General features: G+C 36.6%; 1 protein-coding gene and 1 non-coding gene across 2 annotated transcripts in view; one reads left to right on the forward strand and one right to left on the reverse strand.

Annotated features, from left to right (window-relative positions):
• Nucleotides 1–23,934, forward strand: part of LOC140743106 (uncharacterized) — an 89,410-nt gene that overhangs the window by 49,301 nt on the left and 16,175 nt on the right. The window contains exons 6-7 of the mRNA XM_073074166.1: nt 12,107–12,190; nt 16,450–16,594. Of these exons, the coding sequence (XP_072930267.1) occupies nt 12,107–12,190; nt 16,450–16,594 (229 nt within the window). The remainder of the gene's footprint in view (nt 1–12,106; nt 12,191–16,449; nt 16,595–23,934) is intronic.
• Nucleotides 23,289–23,362, reverse strand: TRNAI-GAU (transfer RNA isoleucine (anticodon GAU)). The gene has a single exon. It is a non-coding gene; the product is annotated as a tRNA-Ile (tRNA).

The following is a 23,934-nucleotide window of genomic DNA, read 5'->3' on the forward strand; positions in this document are numbered from 1 at the left end:
AGTGCCCGTAGCGGACTGTATTGGAACTGTCACGTTTAGGTATAAAATAATAAACCTCCTTCTATTAACTATTAAACGTAAATATAATGACGTAAACTGTACTGGCATGCCGCGATATCGACACCGTACAGCCGACCTTATTGTTTCGGGGGCCCATTGTACTTGCTTTCCATCAAGACAATATCCACTAAACATATAAATTTCTATATACAGCTTTGAGTTCGTAACCGGTCGATATCATCCTGTGTTATGGCTTTTTATTATAATATAGGAGTAGCAGACGAGCATGCACTCCACCGGTAAGTGGCTACTGCCGCTCATGGACATCAGTAATCAACCCCAGATAGGAATAGATATCCCTACCTAAGGTCAGCCACAGGTGCGCTGCTATTAAGAGTTATTCTTATACCCCTTATCTTTCACCGAAGCTCAAACGTCTGTAGGTATCGAGTTTTAACCATAAAGGCTTTCATAAACCTCTTTGAAGATGAAGCTTCAAACGATAACAAAAGCTTATACTACATCTAGAACACGATAGATACATTTACAATAGTGTACGCTCTACTATTCGCATGATATAAATATTAATAAACTCTTTATCCAAGAATATAAAGTTGACCACCCCATACTTCAAATTTCGCCTACACAACATATGTGCACTTTAAACAAAGTGCAATTTTGAAGATGGTAGAAGGGTCCTGGTTTGACTCCAGCGGCACCACCGCCTGACCTAAACGTTAAACGCTGCTGTGCACTGGTTTAAAGAGTGTAGTAAAGGAGAGATACTTATTCGAGGCGTTCCAACTTAGATCTCAGGGGCAGCGGCATATCTGTGACCGACCTAAAGTAGGAATATCTAATCCTATCTTCATGTCAGTGGGCGGCAGTAGCCTCTTACTAGGTGGACAGCATGCTCGTCTGCTACTCCTATATTATAGAAAAGTCACTAGTAATAAACACTGGTACAACCACGATATACAACTAGTATAATATGCGATAAAAACAATCTAATATACACTTATAAAATGTAAAAGCGACAATTTGGAACTTACTTCCATAATATTAAGCTACAACTTCATCGTAAATACGCATTTCACCTCATCTCTAAGAGATACATATCTCTGACATTTTCGTTTAAACTCCCTTGGGTAGTGTATATGGAATTAAATAACACCACAGTGTTATATTCCACTATCTCATCTAATGCTTCATAAAATTGTAAGGGAAGTGTGTTCGTACCTTGTAAATAGTTTTAAATAAATCCCCGGCCAGACAGGTATCTGTATGATGAATTTAGACATCTGTTCTGGGTCTAGTGCTTGTGCATTCGTCTTTGTGTGTGTCCGTGGCATCCACGATACAGGGAATCCTAGTGTGGGCTGTGAGTGTAGAAAGAGTTTATTAAGACGAATCGGCTCGGAAAACACCTATATTAGTTCTATCGACACCATCATAAATAAGATCTTTGTAGAATTATAAATCTACACTAATCAAAAAAATGTAAGTAAAAGTATTCTTTTTATCCCACGGAAAGTATGGCATTTATCCATCCACAAGCATTGAAACAAATGTGATTAATAATAATTTAAGGGGGAACATGTCCACGCAAGCCGACCGTCACTTAAGACACTACCACACGGCCCAATACGATAATAATGACATTTTGACAGCGCGCTGATATATTGCTCGAACGTGTCCTACGCTGGCGCCGAATCTAATCGCCAACAAACCAGATATCCAATAACTGGCCAAGTGTGAGTCGAGCCCGCGGATAGAGCACCGTACCATCAAATTTAAGTTTATTTTAGGGTTCCGTACCCTAAAAGTAAAAATGGAACTCTATTACTAAGCCTCCGGTGTAGGTCCGTCTGGCCGCCTGTCAAAAATAATAAAGTGTCTATCTATTACGGTTCAAGAGATATAGCCCTGTGACAGACGGACAGACAGGAGAGGTTTAGTGATGGAATCCGTTTTTACCCTTTGGGTACGGTATCCTAATTAAGTACTCGTATGTATCTGCCACAAACAGGTATACAATAGTAATATATCCGCTACCAAGCGACGAAAATGAAGGAATTCAAAATCCAAATATAATTGATGGAGAAATTGTAGCCAACCAGTATTTTTGAAAAGACCTATGTATGATTGATATGAAATACCTCGTCGTGGAATTTTTGAAACAGTTTCATCTAAATCTCATCACAACCCGTCAACCAGTATTTTTGAAGTGAAGACTTCTTGAACTTGAACGAATTGACAAACTAATTTGTTGGCCGAGGTGAGCTCCAGCTATTTTATTACCTATTTTTATTATGTGACATTGAAGTAGGAAACGAGTATATAGTCTGATGCAATGTGGTGGCCGTAATCTGTAAATATACGGAATCAACCCCAAATAAGATAAAAATCGTACCTGAGGTCGGCCATAGATGAGTTGCTACGGGCCATGCACGGTAGTCCGTGGTCCTAAATTGGAATAACTCGGTTGAACCTATTTACGTGTCTTTGCTTCTCTCTAAAATAGGAACACAACACTATTGCAATTATGTAGAAATAGGTGTGGCTGTGGTGCTCTGGAACCACAAAGGGTTCTCCTATCTACCTCAATCAGCCGAGAATGCCTCAGTCAGTACAAAAGAGACAAGTTTATTTCAACAAAAGTATTTGTTAGCAAATCCATCAAAATGCAGCCATATTCTGTTTACACCACTTCGAGTTTAGGCAATAGATTTCAACAACAATGATGAAATACAAACAGCACGCGAAAACCTGCGAGAGCCGGTGATTGCTTTTTTATGTAAATATAGAAGCCAAACCATTAAGAGAATTCAATTTATTAATTTCAGAAACATAATACCCGTCAGTGTACATTTCATATGTTAGGGTCGATCGCACTTTAAGTCAAGTAAGTTGCAGATAATAACAGTGTATTTTTGTATAAAATGTTTATTGCAAACTATTCTTTTACACAATCAATAATATTTATTCATCAGAACACTACGGGTGCGGTCCCATTGGTGAGCTATAAAGTGGTAGCTAGAAGATATTTTGTAGTTGAACACTACTTACCTGCTGCGATTGATTCTCCGCGATCTAATCTATATTGTTAAAGTGCTCAGAAGGGATTCCAAAAATACAATATATACATCCATAATTATCCACATTTACAATAATACATCTTTATCCATTAACTTATCACATTGTCGTTATATTACAAAATTCATTGCAAAATAGACACTGATTGACTACACGTGTAAGATTGTTAAAGTTTTGTGTTTACTTATTAAATTACTGGCTTTTAGTTTTCTAAATATTATTAACAAAATAATATAATATTTAACACTATAATTTTGTTTAAATACATTTTGTTCGGAAAGCAATCCACGAAATCTATCTGTTGGCGCATGCGTATTTGTGAAAACTATGAATGTCGTCAGAATTTCAACGTTAACAGACACCCGCCTCGTAGCCCAATGGGAACGGCCCGGTTGTTGGTACCGGAGATTGTGGGTTCGAATCCCACGGGCGGGAGTGGAAGTATAAACATGCCTAGATGCTTCGTGCATCTTTTTTGGGATTATTTATGATATTTTATTGTTTTTATTGATAAATAAGAAAAATACAAAGATTTTACTTTTTGTCACAAAATTATCTAATTCTTAAATAAGGTTACTTTTTTTTAATTTTTGACCAATTTATATATTTTATGTAAAATGTATGTACAATTTTAATGATTATTTAAGGGTCGGAAGTTTTTAATTCTGAATATAATTTCTATATTGTACGAAAGTAATTGAATGATTGCTACATATGAATTATATTGACTCTAGTTATTCATTTATATTACGCCACTAGGGACAATTTCATATGTTGCGTGTAAGACGGTGTCGTCTAAGTCAATTACAGGCGAACCGTTGATCTCTGGGGACTGTTTAGATAATAAGCTTCCGTAGAAAATTACACCTATATTAATTCTTCAGTTAAACAGACAGTTAAACATGATCGAGCGGAAACATTATAAACGTATTTAATGTTATGTTTTTGTTATATTTTAGGTATGTTTTTTTGTAACTGTACTACAATTAATTAGTGCATCCATTTAATAATATTTTATTAAAAAGTAACTTGACATTAAAAATAAATATAATACCAAAATATATTTAACATCAAGATATATTAAAAACTGTTATTTCCACACATGTCTGCAGTGAATGCCTTCTGTGCAAGTGCGAATGTATGATATATTTTATGTTCAAAACGAATTAAAGTTTATTTTTAGTGATCTAAACAATTTCAGATCATATTATATATGATGAAATCATTGCTAACCCTACAACGACTACTGGCCCCTACTAAAAGTTAGAACACCTGAGATAACTGCTATACTACGTCTCATGAGTTTGATTTAAACCCTACTTTTATAAAGGACTAGCTGTACCCTGAGGATTCACCCGCGTTAAAAAGAAATCTAACAATATCATAAACAAAATAAATCGTCAACATTAAATGGTCTTGGAAATGTGTCTCCCGGGGCCTTAATTTAATTTCAAGGTCTTCTTTTAGGATGTACACATAAAATAATACAAAAACGCTATTTTAGCCGGAGACCTGGATATATATTTTGGACAGTCTAAAAACAGACAGACAGGCAAATGCAAGTCCATCTCAACCACTGACATTTGCTTACAACTACAGAATTTGCCATTTTTCATATTCCCACGCGTAACAAATACACAACGAAACGAAAAATAAAAGGCCCTTATTATTATTATTTGTCATACCAGTCTACCAAATGGTAGCCATAACAGTTTAGTGCAGGGGTTTCCAATCTTTTGTAACCCGCGGCGCAGTTACATGTTTAATATTTTTTCACGGAGCCCTGTCCTAGCTAACGATTTGAAGAAATCAGTCGAAAGAAATAGGTACCTACAATAATAGTAGTTGTGTTAGGTTGATCGAAACGAAAATTATAACACCACATTATGAAATTGTACAAAATGTTATTATATAAGACTTTAAACGGAAAACAACAAGAAAGACTTGAAAAAAAACTAAAGTTAAATACGATATTTATTCAGTCAAATCAATGTGAAGGGTGAGCTTGGTGATCTCCGCGCAGTTTTTCAAAGCGGGGAATATGTCTTGACACTGCTACTCTAATTTCTTGCTCCACATTGATCCTTAGCGATATTTGTTCTTTATCACAGCTACAGCTGAAAACCCAGCTTCACATCGATATGATGTTGCAAGCGGAATGAAAATGTTTAATGTTTTGAATGTTAAATTTGGATATTCCTTTTGAATCAATAACCAAAACGCCAACATTTGTGGTGTCCAATAATTAGAGGATCGACTCACGGCGTCCTTCTTTACTTTCTGCGGCGCACCAGGGCGCCGCGGCGCACACTTTGTGAACCCCTAGTCTAGTGGTTGGAAACTCGGCCTTTCGCTTCTCGACCGCAGTTCAAATCAACACGCAACTTTCTTTCATCTATGTTGTGTACCCACATTAGAACTTAAACAAAAATTAACAAAGATATAAAACCGACTTCTATGTCACTACAAAGTAAAAAATAATTCAAATAAATGTTGGTTTAGTACACAGTTCTGAAGTTGGCGCTCAATATATTTCGTTGGATAACGGCGTAAACAACGTGTCCAATACGAGCGCCGAGGAATGCCTGGGATTTGAACCTCGGGTTCCTCGATCAAGATGCCGAGGTTCTTAACTACCAGGCTATCATTAGTTTTAATTTATATAAAATATAAATAAATTCATCATTCAACCCACTTATTTTCCCAAACTAAAGAAAGAGTCAAACTATGTGATACTTACAGCATGATATATGAAAACATCAATTCAGGTCGATTTATCGCAACGGACATAAATTATTATCTATCATACATAACGCCGATAGGGACCTTCAGTGAGGGCGGCCTACTGAAATACCAAAATAAAATTGCGCCGAATCTTAAAATATACTTTTTTAAACTCATAAAATAATTTATATTATATGTTGTTGTTAATAGTCGTCAAGCCATCACTCTGTTAGGCACGGGTCTCCTCTCAGAATATTGTAATGTACGTTATTACACGGTAATCGTGTCATAAATAGCAATGACGGCCTATTACGAGTATTTTGAAAGTCATTTTTAACACAGTTTTCGAAGTTGTATACATTATGCATATGAAGAATTTGTTATAAGTTACCGAGAAGCCTATATGGCTATGAATAACTAGAAGTGACATGATTGGCGTCGTAAACCATAGCTTTAGCCCCCAGCGCTCTGTTAATGGCAATGGATTGAGCTACACATATTTCTAAAAATGAATATTTGTCTGTATGTCCTTTACAGAGTCGTAAACTATGCATTTGATCATGTGATGATCTTTTGCAAAGTTGTTGTGCATGAGCCCAGGTAGGTTTCTGAGTTGGCACGACGAATTTTTGACAGATGACACCTCTATCATTCCAGTAAAGGTACATATTTCAGTTATTTCATGTTATTTAAAAAAAAACGCGGGCGAAGCCGCGCACACTACTAGTTATAAATAAAATACACTTTGAATATTTAAAACAGCTACACAGGTTTCACAATATTAACACAGCTTATAAAATATTACTAGATAATAGGAAAGTTGTTAGTACTTAGGACAAATAACCCTATAGTTAGCATTTGTAAATAAATTAAACCCGTGGACTAGAAACACGTGTACGGTTCCGCGAACTCATCGGCTAAAGTAGTAATTTATGTGTCACAAATATGTAGCACAAAGCGTCGTGGACGCCCTAATATAGAACTAGCTTCGCTTGTGACGCCGTCTGTATTTATGTTAATTACGTTTTGTAAAGCGACTTCAAAATTGATGTTCTGTATTCGACCGCTATATAAGTATGGATATATGTATATGCACCATTGTCTCAAAAACTACTCATCAAATTTCGATGGGGTTTTGGTTACTTAAAAGCTTATGTTGTCTGCATTAATGCCATCATTTTTTCAATTATTTCCTCTGATATTTCGTAATTTTCTGTCAAAAGAATCTATCTGTGCTTAAAACAACTTCTGGCTTACTTTGCATATTGTGATTAATATCGCCGAAAAGTTGAAAACTACTGCACATCTTTCGGGATTAAAAACTACTTGTGAGTCGTGATTCCAGTTATGTCCCTACGACTTCATACTCTCGATACTTCCACTAATAATAGTATCGATTTTAAAATTGTGCCCGATTTTAAATATACTTTTGCATTTTTTTTTGACACTGACTGAAAATATGTGAATTTTCCCGTCCTAAATTAAATGGAGCCTCATGAACGGAACAAACAAACCGACAAACTTTTATATTCATAATATAATTAGCATTTCTTCAGCATACAAAATGAGCCAACTAACAAAACGGGGGGGAATACAGCCTGTCAGTTGAATAACTTATTGTAAATTGATAGTACAAATGTGGACGGACAGGGGGCTCGTTACAGCCCATTAGGGAAAACAATGCATTCTACTTTGTTATAATGGCCCCCGATTGACGTAGCACTAGCTAAATTACTACCTCGTGAAGAAAGACTCGTCACTGCTAATACACGTCTGTGTAGACGGACAGTGCTACGTGCGTAGCGGGTCTACGAAATGTCTATCTATTTTCTTATTTCTTATTTGTATTGGATGGAGATTGTCGAAAAGATACGTTGACTAAAATATTAATTGTTTGCCACTTTTTAATTATTTCTTAGTGTCAAACCATGATAGTCCAACTGCTGGGCACAGGGTCTCCTCAGGTAGTGAAGTTCTCCTTAGGCCAAGTGAGAAGTCGTAGACTTCACACGACCTTGAGAACATGTTTTTAGAACTCTAATAGTTTAGGTTTCTTCGTCATGTTTTCCTTCGCCTTTTGATAATTCATTTCTAATTTGCACATAACTTTAAATGATCAAGTTCGAAAAAACAATGTTAAAATTTTTTGGACTTCCGATTAGAAGGCCGAATTTCTTAATACTAGGCAATCACTAACATATTAAAGCTAATTGATTTTATTAATACTCGTATTATATCAACTTTCTATTCAAGAAGTACGAATGCATTCTAGAATTTACAATATCCGACTATTAAAAACAATAATTATGTAAGTGTAAGAATTGTGAAGAAAACCGAGTTTTTTATACTTTTCAGCAGGTCACATAGTTCAAAACACTTACGCAAAGTAAATTCAAATTCTTAGTAACCAACGGTAATTATTTTTATTGAAAAGCAAAATTGTAATTACAGTTTTTGCAGCTTAATTATTTTTCGTCTGAAAAGGTTTCTTAATTGAATTTTAAAATTTAACTAAAATGATGTAACGATCTAAAATTGACACGTTACTTTCAGCTTACTGAACTATAACGACTAGTAAGGGTAAATAAAGCCCAAAAATAAATCTAATTAGGCAGTTAATACGAAGTTTATGTAATTATAATTAAACTACCTATTTACGCTGTTTACTACCGTAATTAGTTCAATAATTGTTTGTACTTTATCCGTTTGAATTGATAGTTCAAGTATAAGAGACGCGCAAAGGAAACGGGATTTTTGATTATTTTATTCATTCAAATTCCTTGAGTAACCCAAGTCATAAGATTTTTTGGCCCTTCAAAATCGAAAACGATAAAAATAAAATATTCTGCCGTCGTAAGAAGAGCATTGGTACCTCTATAGTTCAACTTATTTATGTACAACAATTAGTACAGGTTTCTTTTTTACAATATAGGAGTAGCAGACGAGCATGCAGTTCACCTGATGGTAAGTGGCCACTGCCGCCCATGGACATCTGTAATCAACCCCAGATAGAATTGGATATTCCCACCTGAGGTCGGCCACAGATGCGCCGGTACCCCAAAAGACTAAGCTGGAACGCCTCGGAAAAGTCTGTTTCCCTTACCACATCCTTCAAACGGAACCCAGCAGTCCCTAGTTAATAAAGACAAGTATCAACCTTATTACAAGTTGAGTACATAAACATACCTCAAAATTGGAACCGATTCGCAAATTAATTGGACGAAGGCGGAACGCATTATTATTCAAAGCCCCGATTTGCTATTACATTGTGTTACACGGAGCACTTGCTACCGACACAACTTGAATGATTAAGTCATACCCGCTACCCCTACTCGGCCCCCTCTCCCTACACGTGCAGCATTTAACAGAGTAATGTTAACAGGCTTATATTTTAACTCAATTATTTGAATTTCTTGCGTAATTGGTTAGGTACTGCGCAGGTCACAGGTAGACTATTTAAATCTATCCCTGAGCTCGTGAGGTGATACATAGACATTTATTAGGTTTCCGTACCCAGAGGGTAAAAACGGAACCCTATTACTAAGACTCCGCTGTCTGTCCGTCTGTCACAGGGCTATATCCTGTGAACCGTAAAAGATAGACACTTGATTTTTTTCATTCTTCTGAAGTTATTTTCAGTACGGATATTTTTATGAAAGTAATCTGCGTCTTCGCAGGAGACTCCGTGTAAAAATTCTAAAAAATCGGTTCATTATTTTTTTCGTGAAGGCGTACTACACAATGTGATTTTCAGGTTTATAATATTGACTTGGGTATTGCTATTATATTGAATATTATTAAAGTTTCGCACTGTAGGTGATTTTTTAATCAAGATTAAAGGCATCGTTGCAATCTTCGATAACAAATGGCCGCCGCGACTGAATGAGAAAAAGATTTATTTTGCCCATTTGTTTGTTCAATAGAAAAGTGTAATAGAATTTACCAAAAGTCCTTTTTTGTGCGTATCTTTTATTTGACGTACGGACAAATCGATTTTTCCAACCGTATTATAATTGTGTGTTTATGTAAAAAGCTCATAAGATTTTTTTACGTAAGAAGTGCAAGTAACAATGTGTGAATTCACTCGAAGTGAAAATACAAGAAAATAAACCAAAATTATTGGTACCCGACTACTCCTACCGTATATTTTACTTGTTGACCCGGCAATCGTTGTGTTGCCATATAAAAAAAATGTTAAGGGTGAACAACCCTTATCACTTAGGTATGAAAAATAGATAGTAGCCGATTCTGAGATGAATATGCATATAACATTTGGTGAAAATCGGTAAAGCCGTTTTGGAGGAGTGTGTAACTAACATTGTGACACGAGAATTTTATGTACAATCGTATATTTTATTAATCTATGTTTAGTAGTAAGTTATAGATTCTTCAAATACAATAAGAAGCACCATCATCATATGAAAAGTATGAGTTCTGCTTATATCGATTACAGATTCCCTTGTTTGCGTACCCTTTACTACACCTTTGTAACTGCACCTTTTGGACCAAAATATCAGGTCATAAAATATTTGGGATGCCGGCGAATGTCACGATTAACGCAAATTCGCATTAGACCCTTATCATCCTTGCGATTTTAGATCATTTATTTATTATTTTATTTAGGATTAACACACACTTCTACATGTCCACCTTATGGTTAGTATTGCCACCCATGAAAATCAGTATCAACCCCAGATAAGATTCTGGTCTGAGGTGGGCCACAGATCGCCGGTCGCCGCTGACTCTAAGGACTAAGTTAACACGCTTTGGAACAGTATCCTTCAAACCTTCGCTTACCATACCCTTATAAGCGCTGTATAATAAATATACAGCACTTTACATTATTGTTATTAGACAAAAATATTGTCGACGGCACCGCCGGTGTCTAACCACAAAAAGTTTTAGAATCCCGAGAGATCCTTAAAAGTGTTTACTTCAAATAGTCATGTTTACTTGAGCTAATCTCGTTTGCACAATACATTCGTTGCAATTATGTTACGTGGTCATTGCATTCACTTATTATACTCTAGAGGTTACTGTTCACCCCTCCTCTGTTGCCCGCTTCATTGCATGTTACGTTTATGTAGCGTGATCTCTACGACCTTTAAGATCACCCCTCAAATCGCGACCTGAAGACTCCTTGTAGATTTTACTTATATCGAAATTGTCAACGTAATGTATAACTGTCTATTCAGTTTTCGGGTATGACGTATGGATCTGGTATCTTTGCCAATACAGCTTCTCAAGTGAATTAACGCAGATTTTTAAAAATATTATGTTATTTAAAATATTATAGTATATGAAACAACTTGAAAAATTGACCATGCCATTGCGATGGGTGCAAGAGTCGGTTATGTTGCCGCACCTAACAGTCACCCTCTTCCTGATGTGGACGACCTCCTAACGCACGATCTCCTCGGGCTCCTTTCAGGTGCTGTATTATGTAGGGATGTGAACCCTTGGTGGTCGTGCCCTTAGCGTTTTATCGCTCATTACCATCCCTATCTGGGAGGTACTTCAGGAATCCAACAGTGCTGATAAATTCAAACAAAATCGGTGCCGTCTTAATGACAATTTTGGCAACTTTATTGCGTGGGATGCACGACTCGTAAAAGTTTTATTACGTGTAGTTAAATTTTTTACGACATCCGCGTAAAACTTTTAGACATATCGACAATGTCGAATAATTACGAAGGCGTCGCCTATTTATATTCAATGCCGAATTTAATTCCATTTTTATTGAGGCTTCTGTAATGGGCATATTAGGCTTTGTTTCAATCATGATTTGCATATTAACATATGTATTTTTAACACGCTTTTATTAGCTTGGGTTGTATGTATGTAACTATGTAGCGGAATCTTTGAACCCGATTTTTATCCACTTTAAACGTTCAGTTTAATTCAAAATTTTGAAGAATTATCAAAAACCGATGACAAATCACGATTTTAATAATTTTGTACCATTGTCCTTATCATCTATAGTCGACAGATGTACAGGATAGTTTTGCATAGTATTATAAGATAGACTATGTAAGAGACTCATATTCATCCGTCCGGTAATATCTATATTACAAGGCTCGATTTCTACTCAAAACTTTCAAGACATACCTGACAACACAACTAACTATTAAATATGAAACTAAAATGATTAGTAATGAAAGTTCTGACTTGAGACTGGCAAATAATTAATTTGCTGTGCTGACAAACTTGTATGAGTTTACCTATTCGCTAACAAATATTTTTGTGCATAGTAACAAATTTAACAAATAATTTTGTTTGTCCTCAGATCTACGCCATAGTGTGCGTCATCTCGCAGTTCCAGGAATACCTGGACGGACGTGGAACGGCTGCCTTTGATTACAACGATCGCGTGAGTACCTTTGTGAAGGCATGGCGTCAAGTAGCACATATTTTAGAGACGTGACACCACCGATTACACGAGGACGGAACTTCAGCCTATAATCACACGTTGTCAGCTTGGCACCCGCCAGTTTTTGGGTTTATTTAGCTTATGATGTACTAATAAATTAATGATATACCCATCCGCATTAGTTACAACTAATAACAATCGCTCGGTTTTGACTCGAAAAGTTATTTAACCAGATTGTCTATCGTGAAATATTAATATATTTCATCACTTTAGAAAACTAAATATTAACCTAAATTAAATCCAAGCCATAAAAACCCAGGAGGACAACACGTCTTCTTCCGGGTTATTTCAAACATTCAGCGACAACTAACAATTGATAACAGAATTGCGAAATGTTTAAATTAATAATTGGCCAAGAACGAACTGACACACGGAGGGTCCCGTCCCACCAAATTTTCATCTGCGGTCAGACGTACGGAAGAGGCGGAGGCTTATTAATAGAGTTCCATTCTTCCTCTTAAATACGAAACCCTTAGAATAGCGAGCTAACGCGGCTTTAATTATGATTCACAGAAGTGTGCGGTGATACCGCTGTCGTGCTTTGGATGTGAATCTAGATCTCTTAGGTTGAATGCATTCATGAGAACAAGCTACCACTACTTGGCAGCATATATTTTTATGCGCCTTTTCAATACCACTAAAAGAGGTCTACTCTAACTGCATTGGGTTAAATGATAGTTGAAGAAAGTTACGAACCCGAGTTGGTTGGTTTTACGCCACCTACTTTTTTCAAGACGATGTGCATGAAGAGATACGTTGTGCATGAGGTCACGAGTCTAAAGAAAGACCGCGCCCGACTTTGCCTGAAATTTTTGAGATGAGCTACGACCTACAATACACTTGGTCCCTACTTAGCTTGTTATTGTAAGTTATTTTGAATAAAAAGGAGTAAGCATTATGGATGGATGAATTGTACTTTAGTTGGTTGGAAAAAACTTGGCGGCCAGAGGCTCGCCATTACAAAAATGTCGCTGACCTAAGGAAGGGAATGACTTTGCTACAAGCTTTGACTAGTTCAATGGATTGAGTGACTCTACCTTTATCGTCGAACCTGTATCGCCGAACGATTGTTAGAAAGTAATTGTACTTCATTTATGAAGTAGGTATTTTTTAAAAGCAAATGTGGATTACACGTGGAATTTGTTATGTGGTATACGTGTATTATATTAAGAGGGATGATTAATGCCTTATAAAGCTGGCTGACGTTATTATACAAATTCTAAATTGTGTTATATTTTTCCTGTTAATTATATTTGGCCTTAAAACATTTTTCATCATTTATACTATAATGCCTAGTATCGTGTTCATTTTACAGAGATGTACGAGTTATGACGGAACTTTCACGGAACTGTTTGTTTGTATCGACTTTGTAACAATGATCCTTTTTCTTTGGCTCGTTCTGAGAGAACAAAAGAAGGTCACGTGCAACTCACCCGTTAAAAACAGAAGAATTGATTTCAGTCAGGACACTGAACACGCTAGCGTCGTATTACTTAAAGAAATATTGGCTCAAACAACACCGGGTCGTTTCATCACAGTTTACTTAGGGAATCTACAATTTAAAAAACCTTACTGAACAATCATGACAAATAGACTGGCGGGGGAAACTTACCCAAGACTCCGTCAAAGGAATTGCAGAAAGTTCATCGCAGTTTCGCCACAAGAAAAATCGAATTAAATAAAGTCAGTGATAGTTTTCTATACGGAAGCTGAGATTTATTTAACTTTTGAAGTCAAACTTCTTAGATGTTGAAGTCGCGTGGGAGAAAAACTTATGAATAGATTGAACTTTCAAGCTAGGAAACAGCTGTGACTGAGACTTTGAGTGACACTTCTGAAGCGGCCAGGATATTAAACTCAATAGCTGGATCATCTTACGTAAGGACTCGACGTAATTTACACTAAAGACTTATATTCTTTCATTTTTAGGGTTTCGTACCTAAAGGGTAAAAACAGAACTATATTACTAAGCCTCCGCTGTTTGTCCGTCTGTCACAGGGCTCTATCTCTTGAACCGTAAAAGATAGAAAATTGATATTTTATGAAGTTGCTTTTTATTTTATAGTGATACGTCCTTACAAAGAGAAAACATTTTAACCATTAATAAATTTGAAAGTTTCACATGGAATTATAGTTTAATATGTAATTTCATGTCAATCACATACAGCTGTGTAGATACGTATAGTATCTTCACCATTCCGAGAGCTTCTAATGTATTAATGGCTTCATCTAACTAATCTCTGTTAGGCCATAGTAATTAGACCTGGTGTTAGGCCAATCACTTAGCACATATTCACAATGACTCAAGTTAACCAATGGCTCGAAACTAGTAACAATGGATTGAATCTTGACCCGCTATTGGTCAATGTTGTCGACTGACGCGTTAATCAATCAAGCATGTATGTTGACAGTGTGGACTCTCGGGTTGAAACATGAATTGATGGCCAACCTAAAAATAATTGATTTGGTTTTGTTGTGTACTTTTCATGTGTGTGTATTTTTCATGAATTAGGAACAGACGAACATGCGGTCCTCCTGACATCTGTGGTCAACCCCACTTACCCTTTTCCCTCTGAGGATTTAGCTGGAATTCCTCTGAAAAGTGTGTCTCCTTATCACAACCTTCAAACCACAACAAGGCAGTGCTTATTACTACTGTTATAAGGCAGAAGAAGGCTTGGCAACGGTATGTCTATGGTGGAACAGTACAATTTCTTATCAGAGGTGTTGATGCTTAGTCCTCAGAGCGCTGTGTTCAATCTAATCTCATCTTGAAGGTGGTAGAACCCTTTGTGGTTCGACTCCGGCGGCACCACCGCCACACCTATTTCTACCTAATAACATCAGTGTTAGGCGCTGCTGTGTTCCGATTTAAAGGGTGTGGTAAGGGAGATAGACTTTTCCGAGGCGTTCCAGCCTATCTGTGGCCGACCTCAGGTAGGAATATCTAATCCTATCTGGGGTTGATAACAGGCAGAAGCCACTTACCATCAGGTGGACTGCATGATCGTCTGCTACTCTTATATTATAAAAAAAAGTCTGGAGTTGATTACAAATTTCCATCAATTGACTCGACCTGACCTCGACTTTCCCATTTTAAGAATATCATAGAAATTCTACATATTTTGCGATATAACTAAACATGGTTTTAGAACACTTTTCCTTGCAAATTACAGTAGAAAGTGAGGTAAAGTATCAGGCTGAGATACGACAAAACATCTTACCTTTCCATACTTCTTAGACTTATCAAGTATCAGTAGTTCTACTTAATGTTTCAAGTTTAATGATCTAGTTCCTGGCAAATTGTTCAAGTTACGAACTTCGGTAACTACGAGTTCTCTTTGTAAATAAATCACTTCTGCAGAGGTGTAATGTGTTTACTCAAGTTTCCCAATTCTTTCTGCAATTAATATTAATAGACGATTTGCTCTATATATTTAAAAATAATAACCTAACAGCTCGTCGATATAATTCAGAAGTGAGTTTTTAGTTCTATCGGCATACGCCACAGGCTGTCCGGTTTTTATTAACACGCTTTTATTAGCTTGGGTTGCATGTATGTATGTATGTCTGTATGTATATATGTATGTATGTATGTATGTATGTATGTAATGGAATCTTTGAGCTCAATTTTCATCCCGTTTCTAGAAGCTTGATAAATTTTAAACTTTGCACACGTGTCGACCGATGACAATGCAATAATTTGATAACAGTTTCCCATTATCCTTATATTTCCTATAGAAGTGGTGAACGAGCTCGTAGTCCACTTGATGGTTAAAGCTCACAGACCCATGTTAAAAAAAGCTCTACATATAATAAGTTCTACTTTTATCTGATCACAGATGCGTTGCCATTTTTAAGGATAAAGTTACTCACCTCTAATATCAATCGGCTTCAAATAAAAAACCTCGACAATAAATTATTTAAAAACCATTTTTTATAAATCGAGCACCTTGACTTTTCTTAACAAATGTACAAAATAAAAATTAAACACAAATAAGCAATTTTACAACAAAAGTGGCAGAGTTACGTACCCCATTTTTAACCGACTTCAAAAAAGGAGGAGGTCTCTCATTTCAACCGTATATAAGTTTTTTTAGTTAATACCCTGATTGGACAATTCTTTTTTTCATCTACCGTCGTTCCTAACATTAGATTCAAGTCTAGTGCCGGTCTCTCACTTTCAATTCTGTTACCAGTTGACCACCGTGCAGTACACGGCGACGGCTCAGCACACCACCACCACCAGCTCCGCGCCGAGCGGCCGCCGTCGCTCCGGAGGCAGACCCATGCCGAGCCGCTGCGACCCCGAGGACGTCTCCGAAGCACCCACTAAGATCATCAGTAAGTTTTTTTTATAATATAAGACTAGCAACTTAGTTATCAAGAAGAGTTTCAACTCAGTCCGTAAGACAATAACCTGAATGACAAATATGACGATAAAAAATAGCGGACATACAAGTTTACATACATATATAGAGTTCTTATACAGAATCTTCTTTTTGCAGCCGGTTAAAAATAGTTTATTAAATAGGAAAATTTCCATGACGAATAACCCACATAAAATATTCGGGTGCCGTTTTACTTCGCCAGAAAAATCTTCTCAGATTACGGCCCTACGTTAGGTGGGCACGTTTTCAGGGTACGCTTGTACATCCGGCACGTAGGATCATCGTAAAATTCATGACTCGCATTACGATTTTGTCTACTGGCCCTTAGCTTTGGTCGTATCATATCTTGGACTGACTGATGCCTTAGAATTCCGTAAGAGATTCCTGTATACATTATTATTTATCAAAAAATGTTGTTATCATACTACGGTTCTACATGAATTCTATATCTTCAGTATGAAGAGGTATTTCTAGACATACTGCAAAACGAGTGCGGTCGTCATGAAAATAATAATGTCACACATAAAATGTAAATCATCATCATGTAGTCACCAGGCCGTATTATTCCACATTCCCTTAATCTAAATAGATATCACAGCAGTACAGCAGTGATACAAGTAGCTAAGTAACTCTGTGTCTTGATCCGTAGTTTAAATCCCAGACACGCGCCTCTGATTTTTCAAAGTTATGTGCGTATTATGAAATAATTATCACTTACTTAAATGGCGAAGAAAAACATCTTGTGGAAACATGCATACCTGAGAAATCTTAAAAAAAGTTTTCAAAATTATGTGAAGTCTACCAATTCGCACTTGACTATGGCCTAATTCTTCTCAATCTGAGATGAGACCCGTGCCTAGCCGTGGGACAGCAATGGGTTAATGATGAAATAGATATCATACCAGTCGGCACTTATCTACATATCCTAACGTAAAGGCGTTCGACAAAGATAAAACAATGAGAACTCACATCTGTTTGGAACGTCATAGTTGACCGCCCATTAGCCACTATCGCCTGAGCAACTGGTAACTTTAGCTATTAAGTACTGGTTAACGCTGTCAAAACTAGCTCGGCTTTATTTAGTAGCATATTTATAAGATTCTATACAGATGCGTAGACAATCGACTATTAACAAATATAATGACACTAACTGTCGAAATTCATCCATCTAACAAACGTTAGATCCAAGGGTATAAAGAAAGACAAACATACAAGATACGCACGAAAAACATAACCCTTACTTTGCAGTCAGGTAAAAATAGAGTTTAATAAAAATTGTACTGCTCGTCCATCACCCACCCAGGTTTTCTAAATATATATAACTCAAAGGCGACTGACTGACATAGTGATGTATCAACACACAGCTCAAACCACTGGACTGATCGGGCTGTAATTTGGCATGCAGGTAGATGTTATGACGTAGGCATTGAAGGGGATGAAAATATTACTTCGTAACGCGAGAGAATCCGCGGGCAAAAGCTCGTATAATATAAGAGTAGCAGACGAGCATGCAGTCTACCTGATGGTAAGTGTCTACTTCCGCCCTTTGACATCTTTAATCAACGCCAGATAAGATTAGATTCCTACCTGAGATCACACACAAATGCGGCGCCTCCTCTGAGTACTAAGCTGGAATGCCTCTGATACGTGTATCCCTCTTACCACACCCTTCAAACCAGAACACACCAGCGTTTAACACTGTTGTTATTAGGTATAAGATGTAGTGATCTCTGGTGCTGCCAGAGTCGAAACACAGAGGGTTCAACAATTTTAAAATTAAGAAGCTTAAACGACAAGGTGGCTTACGCTAAGTGTGGCCAGCCTTTTTTTTTTTTTTTTTCTTAACGAGGGGGAAACCTTCAAAAGGTACCCGACGACGTGGGAGCGACGCCGGGTTATGTGGGATTCTAACCGCACTAAAACCCCCCTGGTGGCCGTCCTCAACGCTTGTTGGAGAACTCCGGGATCTCCGACGGAACGCAACCGGAGTCCTCCAAGCGCGATGCCCCGATCGGGCTCTGCCCTGGGGGAGCAGTTTTCGCTCCTCCCGCACCATTTGGTGTACACGACGCTATGCGACCACACATACCGCCGTCCTTCCCGGGATCGCTTACTGGACGGCTAGAGCTCCCACTCTTGCCGCCCGCAACCCCGAAAGCCCCCTTTTAGTCGCCTCTTACGACAGGCAGGAGTTACCGTAGTCCTATTCTAGTCCCGGAATTACAGGAACAGTGTGGCCAGCCTAGAAATTGGCATAATTCACTAGCCTGACCAAGTGCAGAAGTTTTGCTTAAGTACTTTTCGAAACTAATACTTTCTTCCAAATATGATAATTTCCTCCATCATTAAAATATTATAATAAATTGCTTCAACTATTTATAAACTTATAATAAACAGGATATTGAATATAGATTGAATGCTTCATTTTGATCTAGTAGACTAAGTTCTAATAACTAGGCAAAGACAAGTCGCACCACAGAGAAGTTTCGGTATCGGAGACGAAGACAACTATTTCACGCGAATGCAGAGTTATGATGCCGAAGTTCAAACAGCTGCCGTAATTGAATCAGGCAACTTGTATGCAGTTCATCTGACTAATTGGACTTAGCTCTAGTCGTATTGAAGTTACTAATATGCCTTAGATTGTTCAGTTGAAATTGATCTTAAATAGTTCCGTACTTACTAACGTTGAGAAGTTATTTGCTAGCTTTTACCTAAGGCTTTGCTAGCGGTCAGAAGTTTTAATATAGCCCTCGGGAACGGCTTTTTTTCGAGATAAAAGGATTTTTTTCTGAACCCGTGACAACGTGTGTAAAAATATCATGCTAGTGGTTATTTAGTTAATGCATAAAAGTGTAACATACAAAAGAAACCACATTCTTATTTTAATATTAGTTAAAATATCGAGAGTTTTAGTATGAAATCCAACTATCAAAAATGCCTGTCTTTTTACGTTTTTGGTCTATCCATCTTTTAGCTGGTAAAATTGAAAAATTCCAGGCAAATTTATCATCTTGATGAGGAGTACTTTCAATATACCAAAACAACAACAATTTATAAACTTCTACAGCTCTATCGTCGTGTCCATTTTTTATACAAAAAAGAAATGTTGGTACACTCTGAAGCATGGTACAATTACACTGGAGCCCAGGTTAATAAGACAAAACTTCTCGGAGGCAAAAACGCCATAAATCAATCCAACTCCGCCCAAGTGTTTTCATAAAATTAATACTTTCCAGGCTTCAAAATTGAGCCATGTTTCTTTTTATATACAACATAAGGCGGCCTAAATTAATTTTGCTAGTTCCTACAAATTTTCAATTTGCCTAAGACATATTGACCAAATAATAAATTAAAGAGGTTAAATATTACGAGTATTATACACTATACTATACACTACTATAGAGCGGATATTGTCATGATTTTCTTATTTAACTTTTCATGCCACTTTACTTTGGATTGACTTTTGACAACTTTTTAACTTATTACCCTATTTACGTTATTGGTGATAACTCGTGATGGATGATACTTGTCCTCCCCGTGTCCGGTGTAACACTAATGAAATTCAAATTAAAATCTCATTTATTCCAAATTACCTGTATAGTTGAATGTCTTTGCAATTAATCAATTTCGTAGCTACTCGTACTTGTTCGTGACTGTCAATATGAAGAACGTAATAAATAATTCTTTGATTACGGCTAGAACAAACACCTGGTCAGTTTACACGATTCGATTGCTTCTTCATGTTTTATGCACCATCCAGCCTTGAGTCATAATTATCCAACGTTCGGTATAAAATCAGTGCTATAGTCTTCTCGTGTGTTGTTCAAGTCATACCTTGGGTTGTGCTTGATGAGATTAAATTCAGCAAATTGACTACCACATCTCCATACAAAACTGTTTCCCTGGCTGATCTCTAAAATCCTGAATGATTATCACCCAACAAAATTTCTACCAAAGGAGCGAGAAGTGAATATATTTTTTTTCTAAGGTAAATTACCCTCATAATAATAAAAGCAACACATTATAAATGTGGTTAAACAAATTAAAGTATAAACCATGAAACACTAGCCCACTAATAATAATAATTGTTTCACTAATAGATTTTGCCCATAAATCAGACAATTAGTTATTGAAACTTATCCAGTATCTCAAACTTATTTCAGCAATATAAGTTACTGTTCCAATTACCGAAGCTAAAGACCTATTACAATGAAATACTAGACTTTTATTCCGTTTTCAGACTGCGGCATAGTTAATTGATTTCTCCAGCACTTAATTCTAATTTACCTATTTAAATACCCGAAGGTTACAACGGACGTGTTTTTATCAATGAAGCTTAGAACTTAGTGTGGTAAGGGAGACATACTTTTCCGAGGCGTTCCAGCTTAGTCCTCAAGGGTAGCGGCACGTCTGTGGGCGACCTCAGGTAGGAATATCTAATCCTATCTAGGGTTGATTACAAATGTCCATGAGCGACAGCAGTCACTTAAAAAAACTCATAGAACGTTTCGTTAGCTTATGCACAATCGAAAATCGGAATCGACGCACTAGTAGATATAATAATTGGATAAATGCGAGTCGAACTAGCACACTGACCATCCATCAAATTTTTATTTGATTTTTATTTGTTAGTGTGATTTATTCTAGCAGCATTAAAAGTAAATGCAATGTTAAAATTTGAACTGCCTTCCTAATACGCTTCAATATGAGCAGCTAAAGCGAAAAACACTGCAAACCAGGAATTTCTTGTATGGGGGCCTCTATTTATTTTCACCCTTCGCATTATGAGTTTTAAAAAACTGAATAATCAATTATAACGACTTTGAATTTTAAAAATAAAAGAATCAAAATCGGTTCATAAACGACGAAGTTATCCGCGAACAAACATAAAACAATATGTACGGTCGAATTAAGAAACCTCCTCCTTTTTTGAGGTCGCTAAATACATACTCGTAAATAGTACATTACGATACGAGGACGAAAAATTTTTTTCTGACAAGTGTGAGTTTGCAGGCCGAGCCGCAGGCGAGGACTGCAATCACACGAGTCAGAAAAACATTTTTCGTCCGCGTGTTGTATAAAATTTTATATTACGGGGTCGGAAATGGGGGTTTTGCGCACGCGAAGCGTGCGTAAAACGTCCATTTACGCACGCCGTGATATAAATGCATTTATTGTTACATGTTTAATTTAATTTTGTTAACGTTACTGTTTCGTTTTTGAAACTTATACTGTGGAATTTTAGTTCAGATACGGTCCACGGGGGCGCTGTGTGAGCAAAAAAATAAACGGTACACGTTTTCGAGCAAACGTAAACTCATACGTCTTAAGTTTGAAATCTATCTATTCAACGTCTACGGCGGAAGCGAAAAAAACGCTTTAGAAAAAAACGCGTGGGTCTCGCGCTAAAAAAATTATAAGCTTTGTGTTGTAGGAGAAACTTAAATTAACTGAATTCGGAGTTAGTATTACTTTTATTATTCAAAAGTTGTATTCCCTCATTTTTGGTTAAAAATGTACGGTGTTTGCTTTGCCGAGGGCTGATTGGCTGGAGACAGAAACGGCTTTTTGCCATTGTATTATCATGAAACATAAATATTTACTCATATATTATGTAGAGACGTTCTGCGGGAAACGAGTAGCCTGTTTAACCGAAGAATTAATGTACGAGTAATTTTCTACGGAAGCTTATTATCTAAACAGTCCTCAGAGATCAACGGTTCGCCTGTAATTGACTTATACGACACCGTCTTAGGCGCACTATATGTAATTGTTCCTAGTGGCGTAATATAAATGAATGCCTGAAATTAAATTCAAAATAATCTTCAATTTAGGAATCAATTAAGGAACAGTAAATAGTATAGATGTGGAAAAAGTGTGGGGTGCTCCATTTATCAGGTTCGAAAAGCGCCCCACACTTTTTCCACAATTATACTATTTACTGTTCCTTAATTGATTCCTAGATTGAATATTATTTTTTGCTTTTAGTCGATTTTAACATAAAAGCCTGTTTTTTAGTTTTTTAAACTATATTTTTTTTATTAATTTTTAGTATTTGTTGTTATAGCGACAACCATCATGCATCGTTTGTAAAAAAATCAAGTGTCTATCTATTACGGTTTAAGAGATAAAGCCCTGTGACTCACGAACAGACAGCGGAGGGTTTCGTTTTATCCTTTGAGTACGGAATCCTAAGAAACATTCTACAAGATGGCATTATAAATATGTTTGAGTACATTTGAGTTATAGGGAAATAACATAATTATTTTCCAAAGCTAAAAATCAATCTAGTAACTTTAACCTGTAAACCTGAACGCTCCATAAGGCGCTTTCTCTCGCCTCGAAAATCGTTAATCCTGAGGATATTGATAAGGACAATGGTACAACATTATTAAAATCGTGTATTGTCATCGGTTCTTGATAATTCTTCAAAATTTTGAATTAAACTAAACGTTCAAAGTGGATAGAAATCGGGCTGAAAGATTCCGTTACTGTTACGTACATACATAAATACAAACGTACAACCGAAGCTAATAAAAGCGTGATAATAAAAAAAAACAATTTGCATTGTTTTTTTACAAGAATATTCAAATAAAAATATACAAAAAAGAAGAAAAAAGCAAAACAATCAGACTGCAATTGTACGCTCTCGGGAGGGTTCGAACCTCCGACCTCTCAGCCTATCAGCCGAGCGCGCTATCCACTGCGCCACGAGAGCTATGTTATTGAGTGGCGAAAGTATCCTATAGATAATGCTGTTTTACTCGCTACGGAACGGACACAGTATATTTACTATGCGTTTGGATACGATTTTTATATGCGGTTTTCAGTGATGGGTTTTGATTTGATTGGTGCATGTTTTAGATAGGTGTTACGGACAACTCACCAAATGCGTTGCAGTAAACATTTTTTTTGCAAGCCAATGTTAGCATGTATCTCAAAAATTACTAGTCCAATTTTGATGCGATTTTCAGTTATACATTTTGATTAGATTGTATTTAATTTTATTGATTATGTAAATTGGTGAAAAAAATAATATTATATTAGATTGGTGCAAGGTCTTAGATAGGTGTCCTGAAAACAATTTACCAGGGGGGCGCTGCAGTAAACATTTCCTTGTGCAAAACCAAAGCTACTAGTACGATTTGGTTGCGGTTTTTTTCGATAATGGGCTTGTTATGGATTAGTGAGTATTCTTAAATACGGGTTACGGCGGCAAATCATTAGAATCACTACAGTCATATATTTCATTTTAGTTATTACATATTTTGGTATACTACTTACTTACCT

The sequence above is a fragment of the Epargyreus clarus genome, unplaced genomic scaffold, assembly GCF_041222505.1.
Source record: "Epargyreus clarus isolate Ecla_fem2 unplaced genomic scaffold, WU_Ecla_fem_2.2 ptg000007l, whole genome shotgun sequence".
In the NCBI taxonomy this organism is placed as follows: domain Eukaryota; kingdom Metazoa; phylum Arthropoda; class Insecta; order Lepidoptera; family Hesperiidae; genus Epargyreus; species Epargyreus clarus.